The sequence below is a fragment of the Ammospiza nelsoni genome, chromosome 2, assembly GCF_027579445.1.
Source record: "Ammospiza nelsoni isolate bAmmNel1 chromosome 2, bAmmNel1.pri, whole genome shotgun sequence".
Taxonomy (NCBI): Eukaryota; Metazoa; Chordata; class Aves; order Passeriformes; family Passerellidae; genus Ammospiza; species Ammospiza nelsoni.
Genome location: NC_080634.1, coordinates 77825062 through 77851988, shown reverse-complemented (window position 1 = coordinate 77851988; position 26927 = coordinate 77825062). Strand labels below are relative to the sequence as shown.

Below are 26927 nucleotides of genomic sequence, written 5' to 3'. Positions count from 1 at the left end.
ACATTCTAAACATTTGTTATAAGACATCTGATTAAAATAATTTCTTACTGCAATTTTCTGTGAATGATAACTGTTCATGCTTACAAGACTGCAGAGCTGTACACAATACATTTACATCTGGGACAGTTTTCCAGGTCACATAAAGGTATACCCAAGTAATTACTGCTGTATTTTTGTTAATGCCATCACTTTTATTAAGATATCCTTCATGGAGCCTTTTCAAATACCAGGTATCATTGTTTCCATTTAAAATAGCTTGTTTTGAAATTGTGTCAGGGCTACTTTATAAGACATGCATTTCTGTCTTTCAGAGGCAAAGAGAAACAGATCAGTAACCGAACATTAAAGGTCAAAGCATAAATCAATCATTTCACTAATAAGCCATCTTCAAGCTGTACAAGGAATAGAAAAACATTTAGCCTTGTAGTCTCTGCACAGACATTTAAAGAGAAAAGGCTGAAAATGACACCTGATTCCCATCAGTCCTCAGAGAACACAGCTAAGTGCTGTAACAGGCAGGGGCTAGGCCAGCCAGCAAACTAATAATGTGTATTTTATGTGTCAGTGAGGAAATGGATGTTTAGGTGTCTTTTTAGTATCTGCAAACAAATTTTCTATCATCTTCATCTGTTGAAGACATAGAACACGTGCATTTTCCCATATTTCTGTTTGTATTTATTTTCCTTAAACATTTCTGACCAGAAGACTAGGTTACCTGTGCTTTGCTAGGTACACCTGTGCTTTTGGCTCTGGACTCACTAAGGAGATGAAATGGTTGGTTTTTGCTTTTCTATTCTTTCTGTAAATATTTTTGTTTGTTGCTTTGTCTGTTTGTCTTATATAGATATGTGGACATTCTGAGTATGTAATCACAAGTGTTTATATCACATCAAGGAAACAATTAATGTAATAGTTAGTTCTCTCAGATAGTGTCCTTATCATTCCAAAAATATTATTAAGCAAAAGCTGCCACTTTTCTGTACCTGTGGTATGGGAACACATTCCTAGAGGACAAATAACATATCATAGATGGAGAGGAGGGAGAAAGAATAAATGCCAGAATCATCTCTTTACTAAGTGCATGTGTTGATAAGCAATACCCTTCTTCCACCTCTGAAATTTATGGGCAAAGCTGGATCTTGGAAATCATGCACCTACCAGAAGATAGAAGCATAAATCTCTCTCCAGCTTAAAAGGCAGCTCTCTCTTGACTTTATGAAAAAGACAATCTTAAGAGGAGTAATAATTAGGTATCACTGATCTGAACTTTTCACTGTTCTTAGATATAAAATTGGTTTTCCACTTCTATATATGGTAAATATAATTTGTCAACTGAGCAAATTTTCTAAAAGATAAACTGTATTTGAAATCCTTACCTACAGAACTTCTAGTCAGGAGGTTCTGCCTGGCAGAGAAGTGCTGAAAAATATGCCTTACTTCAATATTCCTAATTTACAGTTAGCTCACTACAGAATTGTGTCTTGATGCCTGGGGCAGAATTCACTGGCTAAAATCAAAACCCAGCCACTCCTAGTGAAATAATGCATTTATTTATTCATTTTGGAGAAAGTTAGAAGAAATCAAGCATGAGTAGCCTTTTACTGTTTTAGATTTATATACTAGGCACTTCAATAACCAGAAAACAGAGTGGTCAATGCAGTAATGGTACTCATGGAAACATTTTTAATGACAGACAACCTTAAATGTTTTCATGAGAACTGAATCTAAAAAAGGCTGCAAGTCTACTGCAATTTGGTAACAGATCTGAAAAAAAAAAGCCCGATTTGTTTGATAAATAACTGGGGTTCAATGATCCACTTCAGCTGTGGGAAGCTGTCATGAAGTTGAGGAGCAGAAATTTGATATGAAGGCAGTATTGTCTTGAAAGATCAATGATGAGAAGATGTTATGGCAGAATTTCAGCAACCTAATTAGAGATGTTAGTAGTATATCCCAAAGAGCTTGTGTCAGATAAAGAATACAGGGTTTTTTTGCAAATGAATCATCTAATAATCACCTGGATGAGGGACTAAGCAGCACAGTAATTAAATTTGTAAAGATTATTTCAGAATGGGAGGTGTTACAACAACTTATATAGAGGGGAAACAAAAAGCCTGTAATGACTGAAAATGAAAGCTGGCAGTCACTAGTGAAGTAGTTCTACCTGGAAAAATGCAAGTGAATGCATTAAAGACTAATGAGAAAAAATTCAACAGGAATACCTTTGGGACAATTACCTAAATGTAATGTGAAGGTGTAACTCTGTTGCAGCATGGAGAAAAATCAGTTTCATTTCATAAAGTAAAAGATATTGTACACAAGAAACCTATTTTATTGCAACATGGTGCACTCACTGAATATTGTGTGTAGGTCTGGACATTTCTACAGCAAAAATCTGACCTGAAAGCAATTTACTAAAAAGTAATTAAAAGTGCCTATGAAAGAAATTCAAACTTATGAGAGAAAAAAAAGTGTTTGCTTACAGCAAAAGCTTGGATCAATGAAAACTAAGAGAAACTATATCTTTCTCTAAAAAATTCATGCCATTAACATCAAGAAGGTTGGGGTGGGGTATGTATAAGGCCTGAGAAAATGCAGATGAAAAACAGACTGTTCCATTTGCAATTTTGTCACTACCAAATTTTGTGACATCAGGCAAGTCGGATTGCCTCTAGGTGCCTCAGTTTCTTCATCACCTCTCCAATTATATTAATATATATATACAATATATATTGTTAGAATATATATTGTAAGAATTTTTTCATTTCACAGAGAAGTTAGAAGATTAACTAAACTTGATTTAGATTATTTTGAAAATGTAAGAGAAAATATAAATAGTAGAATGAAAATAAATGGAGTGAAAAAATATGGCTGAGATACTTTTATATACAAAAGATCTTTCAAGATCTGGGTAAGTTTCACTGTTTGAAAGTTAGCATCCACATCATTCAAAGATTTAGAGATCTGTGATTTATGCTCTCATTTAACACCTATGATTTCCAGATTTCCATCTCCATCATTCTGAGAAAATGATCTTTTGCATATTCATCCTTCTGTGAATAATCTGTATGAAGTCTTCTTATGTGACTAAAGAAAATGATGTATTTGGTTAAAATATGACAATGCAGCACAGCTCTGCAAAATCTGACTATAAGTTTTCTTTTCAGCAAAGTGTTTTGAGTCTAATTTCTGAAAGGTTGAAGCAGATGCAGAGTTGAAAGGAAAACCTGTTGTTCAGAGAATGGATATAAAAATCATAATGGTCTTCTTTGATAGTGGATAGGTAGGGGATAGCAATTTTCAGACCACATTTATTTAGCTACTGAATTATAATTGCTAGACCTGTTTTCATCCTTTCTTCATATCTCACCAAAGAAGACATGAAGGCATTGACAGGAAATCCTGACAATCCACAAGCATGTTCTATACTCAACAGTTAAAATATTACAGATGGAGTTACAGCAGCATCAGAAATAGCTCTGTTTCTTCACTATCTGTGTGAATAATCTCAGAAGCATGCTTTCACAAGGAATGTGGCTTTGGAAGTTTAGACATTTCTAAACTGATCTCTAAATTCCTCCCCAAATGACACTGAACTCTTTGGAAACAAATCAGAATATTTTCTTTCCCCTAGTCACACAAACTGGCATCATTACTCCCAATTTTGAGCTGCCCTGGCCCTGGTTTACTTGATACTTAAGCTGGCAAACACAGAGAAATGACACTTGAAAGATAACTGCCCTCCAAGAAGGAACAGCATAGTAATAGCACACCAAATATGATAAGTATAACAAATAACACCATTGCCTTATTAGAAAATGTGGCTGTTCCCATTGTAAAGCACAGTGCATCTACATAAAACCTAGATCTATTTCCTGAAGAGACTCCAGGTCAATGCACCATGTGAATGTGATACTCCATTAACTCACACATGTTTTGCAAACAGAAGCTGAGAAGAAACCTTTTAGCTGTTGCAGAACTTGCTGCACTTGTTCACAGATGGTCTATTAGAGAATTTGATAGTGTGCTGTTTTTCTGGGTAGTCTAAGGAAGTCTTTTAAACAGACTAAGTGCTAAGGCATTGTGGGAGTAATGTCTAGCCCTCTCCAGGTGCTTGAAATCTGCTGTTTCTATGTCACATAACCACCTACCTATTGATTACCTCCTTCTCAAAATTTTGACCTCCTAGTTTTGTTACTCCCTTGACAGTGTTTTGTTCCCACCTCCAAGAGTTACTTGCCATACTAATGGACAGATCCCTCAAATTTTGCCACTGTCTTTTTATCTCTTCTGCCCCTTTCTTTTATCTGAAGGAGCCACAGCACATTTTTGCTGATTTTACAAGCTAAGCCAGCTTAGTTGGTTTAAAGTTGACTGGTGGTATGCATTAACATCACAAAACTAAGGTGGTTTTGTGGTTGACCCTAAGCTTCAGCATCTGCAAGTCTTGAACAACAGGAGTTTAACTATAACCAGACTACACATGCTTATCATATTAATGAACAAAATTTTGAGTAGGGACAATATCAGGTCTAAGTAGCAAAAGGAGATGTCAAATAGAATTTTCAGAAACTCTACACAAGTTTTAGGCAAGGAAAACAAAAGTCATTAGCTCAAAGAAGAGTATCTTCAGGCAGTAACTTATAAAAGCAAAAGTAATTTTAATTTTTCATTGGAAGTTTTTTATTTTAAATTCATTCTAATATTTTGACCTAAAAATGTACTTGTTACAAGATTACTAGTTTTCCCCTTTATCTGTGCAGCCTTTAGCCATCAGAAAATTATCTTACCACCTGTAGGTCTAGTAATGATGCAACAATTAAAATGAAAGATCAATATTTATCTCCTTATGTAAAATTAAAAGCACTGCACAAACTCACAAGCAATATTATCACCTGATTGAGAACTGCAAATCCTCTGTCCAGGGATACCTTGTTTTGCACAACTACACCTCTGCACTAGGGATGCACAGATCATCCCTGTAAATGGTCACTGGTTCTGTCCTTTCCCCCTCTAATGTTGTATATGTTTTTATTCCAGAGATTACCTAAAAGCCTCTCACGTCACTGCTGTTCCAAAATTAAATATGGATTATAGCTTTCCTGGCTATTCTTAAAATAGAAAAAAAAAAATAAATACAATACAGAGTATCAATAAGGGCATTCTCAATCTGCATATTAACACAGTTTCTATTTAGGGAATTTGCAAAAAGCATCATTAGAGATGCAAATTAAGGAGATTAAGACATTCAGAAATTTTAGTCAAACCAGGGAAGTGCTATTGTCTTTATGCTGTGCTAAGATTGTTTCCTTTCAAGCTGTGCATTTGAAGGCCTAATTACAGATACTTGCATTCTGCAGTCTCTTCCGAGCTGAAGAGGAAAAGCAGGTGCCAGGAGGGGGGCAGATTTATGTCCTAGATAATATTCCATAACAACCACAACTCCTGCTGGTAAACAATCCTCAGGCAACAGCCGCCTGCTCCTGCTCATACCTTTACACAATTCACCAGATCCTGACAATTTAAACAAATAAATCCCCCGGCTGCAAGAGCAGTAAAGCCCTGTGAATTGCTCAGTGAGAGACCTTTGCTGAGGTGGCCTTCGGGTTTCAACATTCACCCATCCTTTCATGGGACTAAGGCCACCATAAATTATAGTCAGGTCTCATCTGTCCTTTTCTCACCTCTGAACTTCCCTTCCTCTTCTGCATTGCTCTTCTTCCATGCAGCAGATGAACAAAACCATTTCCTCCTAGGCACAGCACTGCAACAGTGATGAAGTTTCAGCAAGCAACTTACTGATGCGTAAGTAGAAAACCAGATCACGCTTGAGAAATGCATCTCTCAGCAGCACAGCTACATAAATCACAAGCACAGCCCAGGTGAAGGTGAGGATAAGGACTTTCATTTCAAAGGGCTTTTTTTTTGTAAATGGTGGGCACAACATTGCTTTGGCTTGTTGCATTTTATTTCAAGCATTAGCTGAAAATGCAGTTGATCCCCATGCAAAGTCCTGGCATTAAGCCTGCGTATACTTAGGCCCAGCACAGGCTTATCCTTGGGCTAAGAACAGAACAAGGATTTCTCTAGTTTTATGTAGCTGTGTATTTCCATGCATGTGAAAGAAAGCAGTTCAAAAAGCCAGTCACATTAAGGAAGAGAATGTGGGAATATAAGATGCCAGAAAATCCAAAGAAATCACTGTGCTTTTAGTGTTCCTTTGAACAGTTGAGCACGATATGATCCTGGCATGTATAGTACTTTCTCTCTGGCTCTGTTGTTAGAACTGGTTATTATTACTTTGAACAAACAGTAACATTTCTTTATTTTCAAAGAATTATGTAAAATTAAAGAAAAAGAGAATTCAGGTACACTCAGAGTCCTGAGACCAGTAATACCTTCCTTCCAGCTACAAGGAGAATTGCTGATGAGCCATTTGGAAACTTCTTTCTACATCTCTTTCATTTTCTAAAATTTCTTGTTCTCATCATATTTTGTTTTGGCATAAAAAGAAGTTGCTGTACAAGGATATGCAGACAGGTCCTGATCCAGTGATCCCATCTGTATGGAGATTACATGACACTGAAACAGATAAAAATATTAAAGATATGCCCATATTTACTCAAGGAGTGTGATGCTACTAATGTGGGGGTAGAAAAGTCTCTTGTAGGGTAATTTCTAATTTAAGCTGTATAAATTCTTAATTTAAATTTCTTTAATGTTCACTTCATATTTAACTTCTCATTGATATACAATTAGACTAGAATGGTTCAGCCTCTATGCCTTTATTTAGACTTAAAATTCAATGTGTGAATAAATAAATCACAACTTTTAGAAGCTGAATACCAATATGCTTACAAGTACACAGTGGCCTTTTAAAATGACATATCATGTATTCTTTGGTATGAAAAGAGGTAGCTGAATTCCAAATATTGACTACATGTAGGAAAAGGATGTCACTTGGCATTGAAGTAAGAAGCAGAGTAATTTCAAAGCTGTAGCTCCCCACTAGCTGTAGCTCACTAGGCAGCAGATCCCACCTAGCTGTGTTTGGGTAGAACCCAAAAATGATCCTGAGATAGCTCAGGCTCTGCATCTTCAGCTCATGGCCTGTACTGAAACTTCCTTATGCACTCTAGAAGGTGGGACAAGATTCCCCCTGTAAGTTATTTAATGAGATATTAAATTAATTTCTTATTTACTCGTAGGAAAGTTATGGAGATGCATACAACAGTAGACACTGAAAAAAGCACTGCTTTCTTGGAAGTATTTCAGATTTGCTGGTAAAGCTGACCAAGTGTTAACATCAGAAACTTGTAAATATTAAAAAATGCAGTGCTGATGTTCTTCCACAAACTCACAGAACTTCACTGTACCACAAAATATACTATTGGAAAACATTTGATAATAATTTTTTTCTTCATTTTTAATTGCAACATATTAGGTTTTTCAGCTGAAAATAACCTTTAGCATTCATTTGAAATCTTTCAAAATACTTGATTTTACTGAAATTCCAAAGTAAATCTGTATAGTATTTTGTGGACATGAAATACATATTTCAGCTCCAATTATTGCTTCGTGCTTTGTGGTGCTTGAAACACGGTGTTTTCTCCAAAAATTATTTCCAGCCTTTGAAAATTAAACAACTCAGATTGTCTATATTTGCTTAGTCTTAGTAGCTACAGTGATTTCCTAGTCTGCATACATTCACATGCATTCTTTTCTTGTTATGCTTTGAAAGCTTGCTGTCTTTTTCCCCTTAAGAGATTTTACATGCTCCAAAAACTAGTTCACATCACACAGAAATCACCTTGTCTTCCACCTACCAAACTTTGTTTCAACTTTTACACAACAAGCTTGTATAAATTGATGCCTTCCTTAAGCCGCATATCCCTGTGAAACTGCTTCAATGTCAGAAAAAGGAAAAAGGAGATAACAGCAGAATTGATTTCCTCAGCACAGTTTTAGCACCTGTGCAAACCAGTTGCTCTTATCAGGGTAAAAATTAATTCACATACTTTGTGCCCGCTCACTGATGTTAGCATTCAACAAGTACCTGCTGCTGCCTTTTCCTGGACATGATCTTGATGAGATTTCATTGACTGAAGGAGTCCTACATTTCTGGAATGAGTTGTTTTCCCCTCCTTCCTGCTTTACATATGTCTAATGTTTTCACTATGAGTACAGCTCTTCAAGAGTAAGGACAGCCTTTTAGCTGTGAGTTGATGGATTTCCTAACTCAGGAATGGTGAATGGCTTCTAGATGTTCCTATAATAACACAAAAGAAGTATCAATTTACAGTAAATAATTTCACCTAGGAATGTTAAATTGAGAACCTGCTATATGTTAAAGAAGATATATTACAGGCCTTAAGGTTTGGTTTTCTTTTTATTAAGAGTCTTGGGGGAGATTCAAAGCAGACTTCAAGCAGCAATGGTGTCCACCATCTGTCTCTCCACCAGTGTGAAGACTCTTCCACAGAAGCTGCATTGTTACTCCTCTCAGACTGTTCCTATAAGCCCTATACTGTCCTTTACATGATCACAGCTTAACAGATAGCTCATGACACAGTATTTTTGGTCCTCTCTCTCTATCCCCCTCCCCACCAGCCTGTGCCAGTTCATCTCCTGCTACGGCTGAAACACTGGACATTTTACTGCTGTGTCCTTCTGAATGCATGAAGCACATGGGTTACAACTAGAAAAAAAATTAAAGGCTTTATTTCTGATAAAGCTTAAAAACCAATATATATGTATCCCAGAGTAAACATGTGATGCATAGACAATAAACACATTAAGCAAAAGCATTTCAGCATAACTTTGAAAAGATGGGAAAGTTGAAAATGAAGATTCCTGTTCATGTAAAAATCTTAAGAAGTGAATGAGCGGGAATTATATCAGAAATATTCAGAAAAATGTTCTTTATGAAGACTAATTCTCCATGGTGGAGAATCAGTGAAATTTAGAGTCTGAAGGTATTTAGGAAAACTGGAATATTTCAATAACATAGATGCCATGCATTGTTTTAAATTCAAAGTCTTCAGAAACAAATCCTGAACATTCATGCACAGTAAAAGAAGCAAGAAACACTGCAGTATGGATAATCTAATGGGGTTTGTGCCATTGTGATCTGTGTTTATTTTACCTGTGGTAGCCTGGCCAGCAGAAACTGCACTCCTTACAGTGATGTCACATTTAACAGCAGCTCGGTGGTGACTATGGTGTGGCACTAACCAGCTCTGTCAGCCCTCAGCAGCACCCAGCAGGGCTGTCCATGCAGAGAACAATGGCTGCTACTTTCCAGCAGCACCCTCACAGACAAGACGACACTCTGGGAGTCTAGGCAGCAAATGTTTATTTTTACCTCTCAGCCATTGGTATAGAATGAGAGTTAATGAAAAGCAAGCAAGGAAGACCTAAGAAGCAATACCTCTTTGCCACATCTTCCCTGTCTCCTTCCTGAATTCTGGTAGTTCTGATTTATATATGAAATTTTCATAGTTGCCACGAAGTACAGCACAAGTGGACATTCATATGCCTGCTTTTAAGTTATCTCTAGAAGTATTCCTATGGCACACAGGCATTTAGGCATATAGCTCACTTCTGTCCCTATTCCACTGCTGAAAGTGACTGTCCTCCCAGAAAAAGTGGCAGTCCTCACAGATACTGCCCCCAGAAAAAGATCCACCTCCATCTTTTTCTTGTAAAACATAAAACAAAAGTAAAAGGAAAAAAAAGGAAACAATTTAAAATAAACTCTAGAAAGTCTTTTAGGTAAGCAGAGAAACAGACACAGAGAGTCATTAAATCATTTTTCAGTATTACAGGAACCTTTTCATGTTACACTAAGTTTCCTTTTAATTTCCCAGTTGTTTGGATGCACAGGCAAAAGAATTAGGAAAAGAAGGTCAGCAAAAAGATAACAATGCCTGTTTATAACAGCCATGAGATTAATCTAAAAAATAGTATTTCTGCATTTAATGAGGGTTGAGGACAACAAATGAGAAATTATAAGGCTACAGCTCCTATTATCCAAAGTGCTGACAACATGGATGTATAGCATTTTTTCACAGCTTGGGTTTTATGAACAGTGGCTATTTTTGATTCTCACAGCATGGTTTTGTCCTTGCTTTGTGTCAGGTAAGCAGCTACCATCAGAGTAAGAATCACACAGGGGTAAGAGAGTCTCTGTTGGACAATTGCAAGAAGACATCAGTATTATGGACTTGAGGCTGAGTCCACTATTCTATTCTGAGTCCACATGCATCTGAAGCATCTTTAATCACAGGGGGTTTAGTATTTGTAAATCAGTAATTTCACTTATGGGTTGATATTTTAAAGGATTGGACACTTAGAGAACAATTTTAATCATAAAATATTAAAAACCATACACTGTTCAGAGCTTTGCTGAAGATTAAATGCCATTTGAATTCAACAGGATAGTATTTTTTTTCAACCAGCATAAGACAATGACTGACCTCAATAGTGCCTACCTGTCTCAGTATTTTAAATGTTTTTTTTCCCTACAGAATACAAAACAAAAACAAAAACAAAACAAAAAGAGAGGATGGCTTCTGCAAAAGAGGCAAAGAAAAACCACAGAAGAGAGCCTCAGAAGTATTTCAGAAGTTTCACTCCTTTATTCTGTTCCTTGGGGTGGAATTTATCTGAACAATTGTATAAGTAAGTCCAAAGTATAGGCATCTATGTCATAACTAAATACCCTTTCTGATCCATATAGAGAAATATGTACTCCAGGGAAAGATTTTTCCAGACCTATTTGAAGTGTAGACTTTACGCTAATGTGACTTGCACCCCTCATTCCCTGCTGACTACTGAGGGAACCTACAGGAACACTTTATATCATGGACATCTAACCATCAGCAAGGCAAATTCTGCTTTCTGTTGCATGGCAAAAACACCATATATCTGCCCTCCAAACCCAAAAGCCTGTTTGGATTTGGCTACACAACATGCTTTCTAACAAGATCTGTTTGAGAGTGGGTGAAATCCACCTACTTCAGCTCAGGGTAGAGCTTGTTCTTTGCTTTGCAGGTTCATAAATTTGATGCAGCTGATTAGAATAGTACTGTTCCTCTGACCAGCTGCATTTAGAAAATGAAACTCAGGAAGACCAGAGCCCATCCAAATGCTCAAAGTGCATTTCCAACTGCAGGGAGTGTGTGGAAGACACACAATATCAGAATGTTGACTTTCAGCACTGGACTTAGCCAGGAGACAGGAATTAGCATCCCTGACTGGAAACTGTTCTTATAACTAGGCAAATCATTCTTATCCAAGTTTTGTAGGCTTATCACTTCTCCACTTTTGGTTAATTAAAAGAATGAAAAAATTGCTTTAATGTAGTTCACAAATTTTGACATAATATGTGAAATTGATAAACAGTAATCTCAGGGCGAATTTTACAGGATTAGAGACTAAAATTGTTTGCAGGCAATAGAGGTTTCTCTTAGGCTATCATCAGCTCTGATAGGATTTGGATCAGGTGTAGAATATTTTATTTTCAAATTTGTGTTTTCTGTCAAATTTAAGGTATGGCATCTCTTATTAAGAATCTCTTTGCTGCTTAGAAACTTGTACCAGATGTCCAATGAAGACTTGCAAGCCATTACATACTACAAGTCAACAGATGTTGCATTTCTTTAAGCTTTCTATTTGCTCTAAGGTATGTATTTTGGCAAACACAGAAGTTAGCCAGTGTGTTAAACCACTAGATGAATTATATGCAAACTGTAGCCCTGCTAGCACTCTTAAAGCCAAGTAGTTGTGGATTTTAAAAATCCACCTGTCCTGCAGTGGATTTTGCATTTGATGTGAAACATGTTGCAAAGCAACACTGAAATATTGTAAAAGAAACAAAGTAAAACCAACCAACAAACAAACAAACCAGAACCATCTTGCCCAGAAGGAAGTCCCAAAATATCTGGTAATCCAGCTTTGGTATGGTGTAGCCTGCATGCTGCCTTGGGCATGGCAGCACTAGAATAATGTAAGTATTTATTTATTTGACTTTCCCACACCCCAGAGAAGCCTCCTGGCTCCCAAACAGGTCTGTTGAAAAGGCAGTCCTTTATGACTTCCTGCTTCCAGAAACCACACAACCAAGCCAAAAATCTTCATGCGGAAACACTGCCCTTTCGCTTTGGATGCATGGAACGCAGAGTATTAAAAAATATCCTGCTGGAATCCCATCCTTTATCTGCTGACCACAACAGCATCAGTGTACAAGTGTCCTTCTGTGTTGCTGTATTCCCCGTACTCTGCAAAAATCCACAGAAGTGAGTGAGCCTGTAGGCATGAGCTATAGCTCAAGGTAGGCTGGCAGGCTGGGCAGCAAGAGTAGGAGGAGGAGAGAGCAAAGGGCAGGAGACTTACACTGGCCATGAAACTGAACTTCAGTGTATTCCAACTTCAAGAATCTCCTTTATTTCACTTCTCACACTATTTTTTTTTGCCAGGTTTAATTAGAGACAGCTATACCTGACTATAATAGTTAATCCCTTTGAAAAGTTGTAACATTGTTGGAACCCGACTTCAAAAAACATACTTTTTTCAGCTCTAGTATCAAGGAAGGATTCAAAACTGCTATTTTTCTCCAAGTTCTTTCATAAGGTGTGCAAAAAAAAGGAATACAGAGTGTCTGGGATGTTACCTATTCTTTTAGGTATTATTATGGGAGATCATCTGTGAAACTTTCTTTGCTGCCCTGTAATTTACACCACTACTGCTGGTAATGACTAAGATATATATGAGCGGCACTAATGGGTATGGATCACTGTTCTCCTAGACTGCAAATAAAAGGAGCACAGGGAATGATGACACTGTATGATAGATCAATGCAGCTGCAGATTGGTCCTCAGGCTATTCAGGTTATTTTCCTTAAAAGGCATCATGCCTCACACATTCTGCTGAGGGCTATCCATATCCATTCAAGTCCATGACAGCTATTCTTAGACATTCCTTCATTTTTAACACCACTGCTAAGACTGCTAGTGTAATTTTTAATGAGAATGAGGAGACAGTGTGTCTTTTATCAAGTTCTGATCTATTTAGCTTAAATTAAAACTCTTTGTTATATTTTTCCCTATGCTTATTCAAAAGATTAGTGAGAAAATGTCACAGAACCGCTACTTGTGTCCTCGTTAACATTCATGACAAAACCTTCCGGCCGGGCTGGTTTCAATTGCTGATGGAGCAATACTTAAAAGAAATTGGCTTGTGTGTGAAACAGCTGCTCAGCAATGTCACTATGCAAGGGAATTGGTGATAATAAGATGATACTATTACAGCTACACTGGGAGCATAATATATTTTAAGCTGCTTTGAGTTATACAGTGGAGGTCCAAGAAGTGGAGCACGATTACTTGTCTGTTGTTAGGAATAGGAAACAGCTGATCATTAAATGTCTACTCATATGGGTTAGTCTTACACAAAGCCTTGAGGTAAGAAAAAAAAATGTATCTGCTAGGATTCTTCACTTTCTGTGTTTTTCCTATCTGTTGGAAAAGCTTTTTGTTTCTCCTCCTAGTGTCTGGAAGGGTATGTGTGTCCCACTGCTGAAACACTCTCTGCCAGGACCATCAAACACTTGTTGTTTCATAAGAACTTTTTTTATTTCAAGGCTTTATGTATTTGGTAAGATTCTTAGAAGTTTCTGTGGATACTCACACACGTATTAGTGAAATCCCAGATACTGATTTTCCTTGAAATGACCATCCAGTATGTCAATGCAATGACAAATATGCAGATGATAGCAATACAGATGTAAACATCTGCACATAAAGCTCAGCCAAGAAAAAACTGGCAGCTGGCATTATGTTGTGTAGTGACTTATGCTAATGCACACCACTTGTATAGAACATGGAAACTGAAGGAAGAATTGTATTGTCAGATCTTTGATTCTGAGACATCTTTGAACTTCATATACTGTGAGGAATAAATGAGTCTAGAAGAATGGAGCAGTCAAAAGTCCCAATACAGTGACAGCTCTTTAGAAATGTGGAGTACAAATGAATAAGAAATGAAAGATTATAAAGGGCTTAAGGATGCAAGAACTGTTAGGCAATTAAAAGAAAGGTATAATTTTTCTGATCATAGATGGTTCCAAATAGTTTAGTAGTTTCTAAAGTTCTCTGTTCCAAATTTAATCTTTAGCTGCCACTGCTTTTAACCGTTACAGACATTTATTTCTTGTATAGATTTGGAAGTACCACACTACAGGTGAAACAAAATATAAAACCGACAGAGAAATTATATAGGTAGCCAGCAGGCTGAGGGAAGGGAATCTTGATCTCAGCTAAGCACTGATAAGGCCACACATGGAGATTTACATCCAGGTCTGCACTCCCCAGTACAAGAGAGATATGGACACAGTGGTGCAATCCAAGCAAGGGGCAGTAAGACGAGGAGGGGACAGGACTACCTGATATCTAAGGGGGGGAATATATCGCCCAGTGACAGCAGTGGGTAAAAACTAAGAAAAACAAAACAAAACAAATCAGGAGATTCCATGTAAACACAAGAAAATACTTTATTGTGAAGATGGTCAAACACTGCTACAAGTTGCTCGAAGATGCTGTGCAGTCTCTATCCACGGAGATATTAAAAATACAGCTGCACATACAGCTACCTGTGATAGCTGAACCTGCTTGGAGCAGGAGGGTTGACAAAGCCACCCTCATCACATCTCAGCCATGCTCAGATTATGTGATTCTGTGTAAAAATGTTTGTCTCATCAGAGGCTAAAGAGACAATGTTGAAGTTACAGCAGATTGAATTGCCTTTTAGATTAGATCATGAATAGGAATCTGAGAAAAAATCCTGAAAAAGAAAAGAGATTTCAAATTGCCTCTCAAAATGGAAATCATAACATCATATCTATGCTAAGTTATCATATCTAAGCTCTATGGTTGTGGGGCAGAAAAAAGTAAGAAAAATAAGTCTTATGAATGTCAGATGAAAATTCTAACGAGCTCACATACCTCTGAAAAATCTTATGTTCCAAAACTTAGTATTACCCTAAGACGTCTAGTACAGCATTTAAAAAGAACAGTAAAATCTACAAGATATTGCTTTGATGTCCTTTCAAGAGTTCTCAAAATTGTATGAATGTCTGAACAAAAAAAGAGCTTGGCAGCAACTATAGTTGAAATTAACTGCTCAAGGGACCAACACTGATATCTATCTCAGCGTTACTTAGATATTCATATATTCTTTTAGTGCTTACATATGCTGCTCTTGACAAATACAGGTACTGCACAAAACTTCCATAAAATCATCACAATTGGCTATATCTGTTTTGCTATTTGTGGTGTACTAGCATTAAATGGCATAATCATGTACCAGAATTCCTTTGTGCAATCACAGTATCAAATTAAAAACCAACAAAAAAATGGGTTATGCTCGAACAGTTAAAACATGGACCTTACCTATTTCTTTATACTGAAAAGCATCATAGCATTTTAAACTGCAAGAAATCTAGCTGATTTTGCACTGGAAGTCTATTAGATGAATATATTTTTCCATTAATGTCTTTGCCCTTCTGGAAAGAAGCAAATTTTCCATACAAGTGAACAAATTTTGAATAGCTTTAAAATAGCATTGAAATTCTGAAAGCATACACAAAGTTCAAATGCTCTCTGATAAGACATCACATTGCAAATTCCCTTTAAAACATCAATAATAAGATAGAAGAAACAACTTAGTCTTTTATTCCAATTTTCTGTGGAGCAGATCCCAGACGGGAGTATTTACACCCAATCAGGAACTTTAAGCCAGACCTCACCATCAGTATTAAGACACAGAACTTCAGATTACTGAAAAAGCTGTAATGTCTTTAAACTCAATGCAATACAGAAAGGCCTGAAGTTGACAAAGATTTAGCAAAGTGCTGTCTGAGCTCTGTGGTCAATGAGTCCAGCATTTTCAGTGTGTTGCATGGTCACTGAACATCAGTGATCACCCCAGTTTCCTTCCAGGAATAAAAAGCCCTGTGCATGCTCTAGATGGTTTGAAATGTCTGTTCTGCTTGCACACTTATCTTGTAATAATACACAAAAATTCTAGATTTTTTTTTTAAGATCCTTTGAAAACAACTAATTTTTTTTAAATCCACTACTTTAAAAAATTATGCTTTTACACTAAAAAAGGAAGCCATCATAATTCAGAGCAGTGCACAGTCATCCCCACCTTCCAAGGACATTCTCTAAATTACATTAGCATCTGATCTGCTAGAGATTTTCCTCCAGCTCATCTTCATATTACACTTTTTCCATTGCTTTTTTATATAATTCATTTTTTCTTCTGTGTCACATTGAGAGAATCGATATTAGGAAAAAAAATCTTTAATTGGATAATAATACAGAATTACCCTAAGGAGTTAGAGACATCTTCACTTCTTTCTGAATGGGACCGAAGAGTTTTGAAGCAAGCTTCCAAGATCAGAGATAACACTTCCACAATTCTCCTAAATGTGTGCGTATGATCCATTACCTGAGGTTAGCCAGCTTCATCCACCTATTTGCAGGATTTCCACCTACATGCAGCTCTGCAATTCTCTTTGCAATGCTGATTTACACCTCTTAATGCCAGACTCTTTTGAACTTACACATATGCAGAAATGCTCAGGGTGACACTTTCAATACAAATACAGATTTCATATTTAGATAAAACCATGATTTGAAAACTTGGACACAACCATAAAAACAGCTTAATGTTCAGACAAACACGTAGCAAATTGTTACACCATAATCTTGACATTGAAAAGATCTTATAAAGGCTGATCAAAAGGAAATTAAACCCTCAAACTGTTCTTTTCTGTTCTTTCTAGGTAGAAAAGATGTGTTCAATCAACTACTTAAGTGGTTTGCATGATAATCTCTCTCAAACACATCTCGAGGCCTCAGTGTTTTGAAGCCAGAAGCCCTCTTTGAGACTCTGTACATCACAAGAAAATCATGCAGGAAAAAAACAACAACCTTAAGGCTAAAAAAAGGCAGAGGACACAAATCCTGCTCCACAATAACAAAAATCATGGGAGATCCACTGTTCATCTTACAACAGTGAACATAATTACAAACCTATATTTTGCATTTGAAACTAGGAGACAAAAATCATAAACCTCTCTATGCATATCTAATCTCTTTTGTCAACATTAGCCAAGCCTGCAGGCACTTAACAGTCTGATTCTTGATGTCATTGTAATTAAAGGCAATACTCACAAGGCTGATAAGCATACCAGCTGTGTATTAACCCTTATCTTAGCAAAACTGAAAATTGCAAATGTGGTATCTAATTGTAAAGAATATAGCATTGGAATTTATTACGGATATTATGGCTTTCAAATCCTATAACCTTGAAAATAAGTAAATTATATCCAGCCTACCATCAAACTTCTTGTGCCGGGATACGAAAGTCGTGCGTACAAAGTGACTTGTCTCCTCCACTAAGTTTTCAAACTCCAGTTTGCTCTGTTGGCTTAACTTGTCCTCCATTTCTGAGGTGCAGCATGTATATTCCTGAGGGCAGATTCTCAAATGTTCCCCTGGAATCACAATAAAAGAAGAAATTAGAAATATTTGAAAGCTGATAGAAATGTGCCAGAACCAAAAAAAAAAAAAAAAAAACAAACAAAAAGGGTTTTCAGTTTTGGTGGGCTGCCCAGGGAGCTCTTTAAGGCTTGACCTAAAGAGCTTGACAGGAAACATCTTGAATTTGTATCAACAACTTTGCTATAGCTGGGTATTCCTCGCAGGGGAGAGAAGACACACTTTGCAGAGTTGTTTTTATACTTCAAAAAGTAAAATTGCCTCACACCAAACGTGTTCTCCCATGCTGAAGAAGCCTTCCACATTTACTGAGGCATACTTAAAATTTAAAAAAAACAATTGCTTGTGTTCTGTTTGTATTCAAATCGCCTGGAGAAATATCTAGTGAGATGAACTATTACAAGCCGCTGGATCTGTCAAAAATTGCAAAACAAAAACTATGTTGTCAAAACCTGAAGAAAAGAAATTATACATTTTTGTAGACAGGTCCCACTTGCCCAAGTGCACCAAAACATTGTTCCCTTCTCCCCTTCCTTCCCCTCTTCTTAAGTGTATTTTAATGATTGTGTTTGGGTTTTCTTGGGCAGCATTTCTTGTCAGACTGAGCAAGTGCTCTGCTGAATAGGAGAAAGCAGTGAATAGTTTAATTAACGCTTATGTTATATGCAAATGCAATGTAAAAGGTAATGAAAGTCTCTTATTTAATTCAATAGATTTATCTCTTGAAGCACTCTGCCAATTCTTCTGACAATATTGCTTTCTTCAGTACAATTTGCACGTGGAAACCAATTCTTCAGCTCATGAAATTAAAATGGTCTGTTATTACATGAAATGTGAATTTCCAATTGACACTGTACTAAGGGTGTCAGAAACATTTAGCTTGGTTTGTACAAAGGCAGAAAACTCCACCATTTTCTCTTGAGAAATAAAGAGAATGATCTGCCTGTATGATTAAAGTCACTTGTAAGGCAATGAAAACATTTAGCTTTCTGTACACCGAATCCTGATTAAAAATCCCGCTGCAAATCTCTTAAAGGTGCAAATAAAATGATATACAAAGCCCAAGGGTTAAATAAATACTGGGGACCTGATTCTCATTTCTATTGAGGCTCCTTTCTACTACTGCTGAGCCATAAAGAAGACTAAAATGCAATTTATACCTACTTTAAGGCTGCTTTTCACCATTCTTATTATGTAGTGAGGAGAACCAGGCCCTAAGTTTTATGCTTCCCAGGGGTAGAATACATTTAGCTGCTGCATCATTCTGAAGACAGCATCAAAAAGAGGTTTGCACATGCTTAGAATAAACACTGTCTTGAGTTTGCCCTCACCTTATTCGAATTTATGTTTCGGTTCTCGAATGAAGTCTTTTAACTTGAAATTTAGTCATTTCTCAACCCTGACTCCTCACCCCATCTTAATTTGTTTTTTCTGCAAGAGTTTGTAATATATGAATTATAATGCCATGAGGTTTCTTTTAGCAGTCTCAGGACTTTTTAAAAGCTCACAGCTATACATCTTCAGAAAGGATCATTTTATTATTATCAGTTACTGTTTGGCAGTACTACCTACAAGTCCCAGTCATGTCCAAATGAACCATGATATAAAACTTTGTGTAAAACTGGGAAAAATTATATCCCATGACCATCAAAATATTGTAAGGATTGCTTTCCAAGTCGTCTACACCCTCCCACCACAAGAAATTAATTCCTCTCCATCCTCAAAATCACACATCTAAGCCATAAACAACACATACAGGGACTGGTGAGCCAGCTGCTGTCAAACATAAAAGATAGTGGCAGACTAATGTGTGCCTTACCCTCTACATCTCTGTCACATTAAACTGCAACTATTCAACAGGTAAGGAAGGTGCCATAATAAGAAACAATAAAGGTTATTTCAGTAACAGTAATGTGAGTTTTTATTAGATGCCAGAAAGACAAGTAAAGTTGAAATATTGTATCATTAGAAGCAGTGCTGTGTGCTTGATTAAATAAAAAAATACCCCATCCATAATGTCTGCAACCCCCTTTCCTCAATAAATCCAGGTTTTTTTCCTTATTATAAACACCTACTTTCCCAGTTCCAGTCAGAGTGGTAGTTTATGCTTTTTATTATGATAATATCCTCTGGTGCGATTGCAACCGAAAATTTTTATAAAATGCACTTTTCTTCCCTCTCTTCAACTGAAGTTCTTATTCTTTTTTGTCTGGCTCTGTTTGTTTCTCAGAATTGTCAGGCTACAAGCTGGCCTAATGGTAATCATCATGTGCTTAGTAAGTAACACCCATGAGTTTAAATCTTTTAAGACATTATATTAGGCTGAGTATTATGACAAAATAAATTCTATTGAATGGTCATTTTTGGAGAAATAGTCATTTTTTCTTTCTCTGATTTATTTAGAGTCTTAGTTTTGCTTTGCTACAAAAATTATTTCTCACTTTGCCCACTACAAACTCATTCAGATTCCTAGTGCACTGTTTTCTTTTACATGTATTTGCATTAAGTTTCCTCCTTTTAGTTCACTGGTTATTCTTTCATTCATGAGGCTCTTGACTGTAGAAACGCACATCTCCTACCTTACCTCATTGGCTTTTTCTCCCAACAAAATGTCTTCTTCTAAATCATCTATACTAGCCACCCACCCTCGTAACAAAACTTTGCTGTCCAATAATGAACTTTTTTTCAAAACACATTTCTAATTCTCTTCTCCCTGTTCATAGAATTGCATTACTGTAGAAATAAATATTAATGGAAATATTGTGCTACTTTTCATATTCTGTTTCAGGATTTTTGCTTCCTTCTCTTTCCTGCACTGGAGGATCAGGTCAGACTACAGATCAAGTAAAAGAAAAAGCATTTTTCATTGGTTCACACCAGCAGAGTCTTTGTATGCCTAAGATGTTCAAGCTAATTTTGTAAAAATAAAGCTTTTAGAAATTTTTGCTCATAAGCCCTGCAATGTTTATACTGGCCACGACTGTCTGCAGTTTCCAGAAGTTCATAACTTGGACAAAAGCTCATGTGCTTTTCTGGGAATGGCAAAGGGAAACTCTCTGACAAAGTAATTTCTGTATGCTTAATCTTTTTTTTTTACTTTTTAAAAGCATGATTCTTATTTTGTGCTTGTTATTATCAAACCTCCAATGAATGTTAGAATTGCCAGGTCATTAGTTCACTCCTTGTAAAAAAAAAAATTTAAAAATGGACACACTTTTCTTAGCATTAAAGTAGGGGGTTTGTTTGTTGGGTTTTTATGTTGTGTTTTGCTGGGAGGGGTTGTGATTTTGGGGTTTTTTGTTTGGTTGGTTTTCTGATTGGTTTTTCATTTTGTTGTTGTTGCTAGTTTGGATATTTTTAATTAAGAGGTGTGTGCTTTATTTTGGATTTTTTTTTCTTCTTTTGTGACCTAAGAGGCTGTTTGGATTGAAAATAACTCTGCAGGCTAATTTGATTGTGCTTCCTCTGATTTTTTGAATTGGATCATTTACTATTTGCATTTTGTAAAACATTGTTCTATTACCATAGGAAGTGTTTAATCACTAATTTGTGTATTTACACACCTCAAGTATTTTGCAGGCTGAAAATGCGCTCATAACTAATGTACCAGTTCTTGCCTTGGGAAACTCCATATGGTCTAGGTTCTTATGCTAATTTTAGCAACAATTTTTGTGGCACAAGTGGCATTGGTTATAACTGCCTAGCTTTTCCTCGTTGCAAAGGGTGTCTCCCCAAACAAGTTTGACACGACTGTAGTTACACTGCACCAGGCTGAACAGCTACTAACTCAATATTTCCAGCCACCTACCACAATTCTTCTAACCACTGTTTCCAGCTGAAGATGCTGACCTACATATCTCTCCTCATGTGGCTTATGTTATATAAATCAAATCAATTGCCTACTACAAATTCAGCTACCAGTATTCAATTTCAGTTTTATTACAGCTGTAATCTCACACCTGCCTTCACATGATCCAAATTGGCAAGTTTTGCAGTTGAATTTGGCAATCCTGCTAGCAATGCTGCTTTGAAGTGTGATAAAGCAATTTATAAAGCACTTGTTTTATATTCAGATGTATTACTGTTTGGTGTCCTTAAAATGTGCTACAAAACTCAGAAGTCTTTAAAAAATCGCAACTTACAGCTCTCAAGCTGAATAAATGCTTTTACTGCGTATCAAAATGCCAGAACTGATCTGAGAGTGGTAAATACTTGCAGAAGATACAGTCGGAAGGATCAGTAAACCCTATGGAATATAACATTACCCTCAAGAAATTAACCACCAGATTTCCTTAACACCTTGGTTATATTATTAGAAGTGGAAGTATTATCAAATAACATATTTATTATCAGGCAGAATTTTTTATGGGTCATGTTGCAAGTTTAGCAATTTTGGAAGCAATTCTTTCTCAGGCAGTCAAAATTTTATATTTCTTATTCTAATCATAAATTTAAAGCCCTGATAGTGGTCTGTTCACAGAATGGTAGGGCTAACTGTATGATGGGGAGAACAGAAGCAGAGTCACTATCCTGCTTCATAAATCCAGAAATGAATAAAAATTATTAAATAAAAGGGGTAAATTAAAGGTGTGCTTTCAAACTTGATCACTTTGTATGCATCAACAGAGTCTAAAAGAAGAAAAGGTAGCTCTACATTCTTCATCTTGCAGGTTACATTGATGTGATTTGGCCCTATCATTAGCTGTGCTCTTGAAACTTGAAATACTCGCTTCAGACCTGCTCATATTCAGCCACTTGTGGAGAAAGCAGTGGAATTTATTAACAGTATGAGCTTTAACAAAGACAATATCAAGTAGTGCAGCTGGAACAGAATAGCCACAGAGCCCAGCACACGCTGACACCTGTGTGGCTGGGGAGCTGCCTTGCTGAAAAGGATGGGGGCTCCTAGGGGACACCCAGCCAACATGAGACAACAATGCCCTGCAGCAGCAGATGTAAATCTGATACTGGGCTGCATCCCCAGGGGCACTTCTAGCAGAGGCAGAGACATGATCATCCCACTATAATCAGTGCTTGTCATGCTGCACCTGCAGAACCGTGCCCCATTCTGGCCCCCACAAGACAAGAAAGATGCAGACTGGAGAGGGTCCAAAGGAACATCAGGAAGATTATCAAAAGACTGGAGTGTAAGGAAAGACAAAAGAGTCAGGTTTTTTTTCCCTGGAGAAACAGAAGGCTCAGGTGGGATCCAATCAAGGCATTATAGTTGTTAAAGGGAAGGTACAAAGAGGATGCAGCATCTTTCTTCACAAGGACCCACATGGAGAAGACAAGCGGCAAAAGATACAAATTGTACCAGGAGAAGTTTCATCTTGGCATAAGAAAGAAATTTCTTAAAGTGAGAACTGACTGTCTAGTCACTGGGACAACCTCCCCAGGGACATGGTGGATGCCTCATTGCTGGAGGTTTCCAAGATTTGACTGGACAGGGTGTGAGTTAACCCCATCGGGGCTCCCTTTCCCTCAGTACCTGAGACCAGATGATCTGACAGCTTTCCTTTCAAAGTGGGCTCTTCTGTGGTTCTGTGATTAGTTACTTCATATCTTCCTACCTCTCAAAATTATAAGGGACTGGAACAACTTGACTTTGTTTCTAAGTTAACATTTTCCACCCAATTTTCTGTATTTTTTATTATTGTAAAAGATTATTTTAAACCGATGATAAATAGAGTTAAAAGAAAAACCTCATTCAACTTTAACCCTTGCCCACTATTTTGAGATTTGGATCATTTTCAGTATGGGTGATGATGTTTTTGAATGCCTACTTTTTGAAGTTTTCAAGGAGCATAGTAAACTCTTAATGATCACATTATAAATTTTCTATTAGTGAAAGATATACTTCTCCAATACACTTACACCATTCTGTCACACATCTGCTAAGAGGAAACAGTGCTGTAGAAGAATTTGACTGATAATCGTCTTTAATTAAAAAAAAAACAACCAAACAGCACTATCATGTTTTCGGCATTAACTTTTTTAGCAGTTAAAAATTAATTATAAACATGAATTTTAGCATTTCAGGCAGCAAAAATTCAAATATAATTTTGCATTTCAGGCAGCCCAAATTCAAATTCAAACAGCACAAATTAAAATATAACTTTGTTGGACAAAACCCTGTTCTCTAACCAAAAAGTCCTAAGGCTCCTTCTGACTTTGTAATTACCTTCTCTGTGGGGTATAACAGCCCTGCAAGCAGCCTCTGTAAAACTGCACCTGACATTCAAGTAACAGATTGAACTTTCCTACTCAAACTAAAAGGAAACAGATTATGTTTTAAATTAATTCCATTGTAATATTGGCCTGACAAGTGATGACAGGAGCAATATTTGCACAGAAAATGGCAGCTGGAGGAAGGGAGGGAAACCTGTCTGTAACACACGGATCGTGCCATCAGACACAGCTCTCCTAATTTTAATCAAAGGAATATTGAACTTGAAAACCTTTTATGTCTGGTGGACTCCAATAAACCCGTACAACTACCCCAAGAATAAAACTGACTCATTGTTTGCCTCGGAACTCAAACCATCTTTGCTCAGATTCCTTTTGTTCCTTGATTTCTTTGAGGTCAATTAAAAAATGAATGCCTTCCAAACAGACTGATAATTAGTTAACAGTCTCTTCATTACAGGTCCCACTGGGAACATTCATTTACAAGAAGCCCTGACCCTGTTGTCCTTGGGAAGATTTCAGTAATAAGTTACCGAAGCCGAGGCCAAGGCAAACTTGTTCAGACTAAGACTATACAGATGCTAAGGAAAGAACTGAAGTCCCTCGAGCATTCCCAACTAAACTACTAGAAGCAGTACCACTGCTCCAATGCTCAGGATCATTTTATTTTCCAAGCATACACAGTCAGACAAATTGTTTTTTGATAACACAGTTTGTGAGAGGAATGTCTAGTTACCTCTTGGAGAGTGTATTACTGACTTTGTGCTCAGTGCCTTGTGGAAAGCAAACAGCAAGGCTGTGATTCAGCACCAACAGTTTCATCATCTCACTGGCTACATGGCTGCAATTTTCTGATTTCAAAGCATGCTCCCACCTGGGAAGAGCAGCCAACTCCCGCTCCCCCTGAATTGATTTTTGCTGTTTATTATGTTCCCTACTATAACAGCAGAAATGTCTTATATAGCATTATAGTGAGAAGTAGAATACAAGCGGCACATTTCTTTACCATGACCATAAAACACAACGCAAGGCAGGCTTTAAATTTAATCAGCCCTCAGAACAATTTAATGATTAAGATAGCAGGATGAGATTGTACACATTCATTTATTTATAAAGATTTTAATCAGCATTCTTCATGTAAAACTGAAATCCAAAGATGTGACTGTAGCACATGGTGTATCAGAGACAGATTTACACCACTTAGGCCATATACCCCCTGAAATACTGTTGCAGTAGGAGACCATGCTGGATTAACTTCCTGGGACTGAGTGAGTATGCTGTACTGCCCAAACCAGTCCTTAAGATAGTTATACCATTACTAATATACATACATCAAAAGTTAAAGCTGAATGGGATACAGTCATGCCATTTGATTGAATTGTCAAGTGTATTTGAAAGCTGTGCAGATCCCTTGCTAATCACTACATTGTAATGCATAAAATCCATGTTTCTAAAATACTAAACTTAATGACAACTGTTTGAGAGTCATTAATCAAAGTGCTCTCCTGTTATTCTCTTATATTGATGCCTTCAATCAGCCCAGTGAAACCTTTTTGTGCTACCATTAAGCAGATTAATCTACGTTTTTGTCTTCTGATTAATAATGACATGCTTTCCTGCAATGCCAGTCACAGAAACAGCTCAGGAAGACAAACATGATAATGTTGAGTTGGTCATAAGTTATAGGCTGTAATGGATACACCAGTGGTTAAGACTTTGGTGCCTCTGCCATAAACTCTTTATTGAAATATTTCTCAGCCTAATCTCTTTCTTAGTTCCTTCAGGAAAAAGACAGTACAAAAAGGGAGGCTACAATTTGTAAAGATCTGAGAGTCCTGTTATCATACTGACTAAAGGTCTACCCATGAAATTTAGGGCCAGAAATGCTGGCATTTGTCCTTTAATTTCTGTTTGGAGCAAACCACTGTGAAAAGCAAAATGCCTCTACCAGTTCCTAAGTATTAACCTTACTGTGACCAAAGTCGTAAGGCAAGAAGCAAAACTTTCTCCAAGTTTGTGTATCTTTGACTTAATAAAGGACGGGGGGGGGAAAACATTTTTTTCCTTTTTTGTTTTCCCCCAGAGAAGCATGCTAAGAATACATAAACAGGTATAATGGCCAGAGAAATCACTCAATACAAGAGAGGTCAAATGCTGCAAAAATTAATGTCCTGTTACCCCCTTGCAGGAGTTCTGTGGTCTGTGAGCCAAACTTGGTGCAAGTTTGCTTGTCCCCAGCTTGGTTCTGCAGATCCAATCGCTGTTACAATGTGAGAGAGTCCCTGCTAAAGCCAAATTAGGTTCTGGAAGCAAAGCACAGACAGAATTGTGGGAGATTGAAGAAGAAAACTACTGATATGGGAAGGTGTAAACCCCTACAGGAAAAACGTGACAAACTGGAGGGTGGCAATGAAGAAACAAGGAAAATCAGCTAATTCCTGACCTAAATGATGACTGCATGAACACCTGAGAGTTATCAGGTGATTTATCACTGAGGATGGTAACCATCTACTGCTTGGCCTCATAGCTTATTGGCTCTAGTTGAACATGCTCTGCAGTGACTCTGGGAGCCTTGACTCCCAGGGATCATGGAAAAACTCCCCCAGATGCCCCTCCTGATCAGACAAGTAGAAGAAGATACCACAGTATGTGGGTGCCTTTTTCTGCATGTGGCCTCTCCTCCAGGTGGGAGAGTCTCAGAACTACAGAAATAAGTATTCAGGTCTTTCCTAAAGGTGCAGAAAAGGATGTCCTATGACTTCCCACAGTAAATCCTATGCAAGTAAGGAATTCAGACCATTTCTGCCCACTCCGATGAAAATCAACACTGCTGAAATGACTCTCCTTCAATAACAGAGGATACCAGCTGACACAGGAGGAAGAAATACAGTACAGATATTCACTGAGATTGTGCCAGAGGGAAGTCCTCTCATGAAAGATTTTTTTATTCCCTATTGAGTAACTACTTTCAGACTGTTTTGATTCACTTATGCGACAAATTTAACTTCATGGAACTGAAAATAACCATGTGTTAAAGCATGTATAAAAATACTCTGAATTGCAAAGAAACTAATTATCAATATGAAACAAAGGTTTCTCACTGAATATTGTGAACTGTATCATGCAAACAGAAATTCTATATTATTAAAACCATGGATAGGCAAATGTTTT

General features: G+C 37.1%; 1 protein-coding gene across 1 annotated transcript in view; it reads right to left on the bottom strand.

Moving 5' to 3' along the window:
* GPC6 (glypican 6) overlaps window positions 1-26927 on the bottom strand; it is a 723435-nt gene that overhangs the window by 482836 nt on the left and 213672 nt on the right. The window contains exon 2 of the mRNA XM_059466017.1: window positions 17405-17563. Within this exon, the coding sequence (XP_059322000.1) occupies window positions 17405-17563 (159 nt within the window). The remainder of the gene's footprint in view (window positions 1-17404; window positions 17564-26927) is intronic.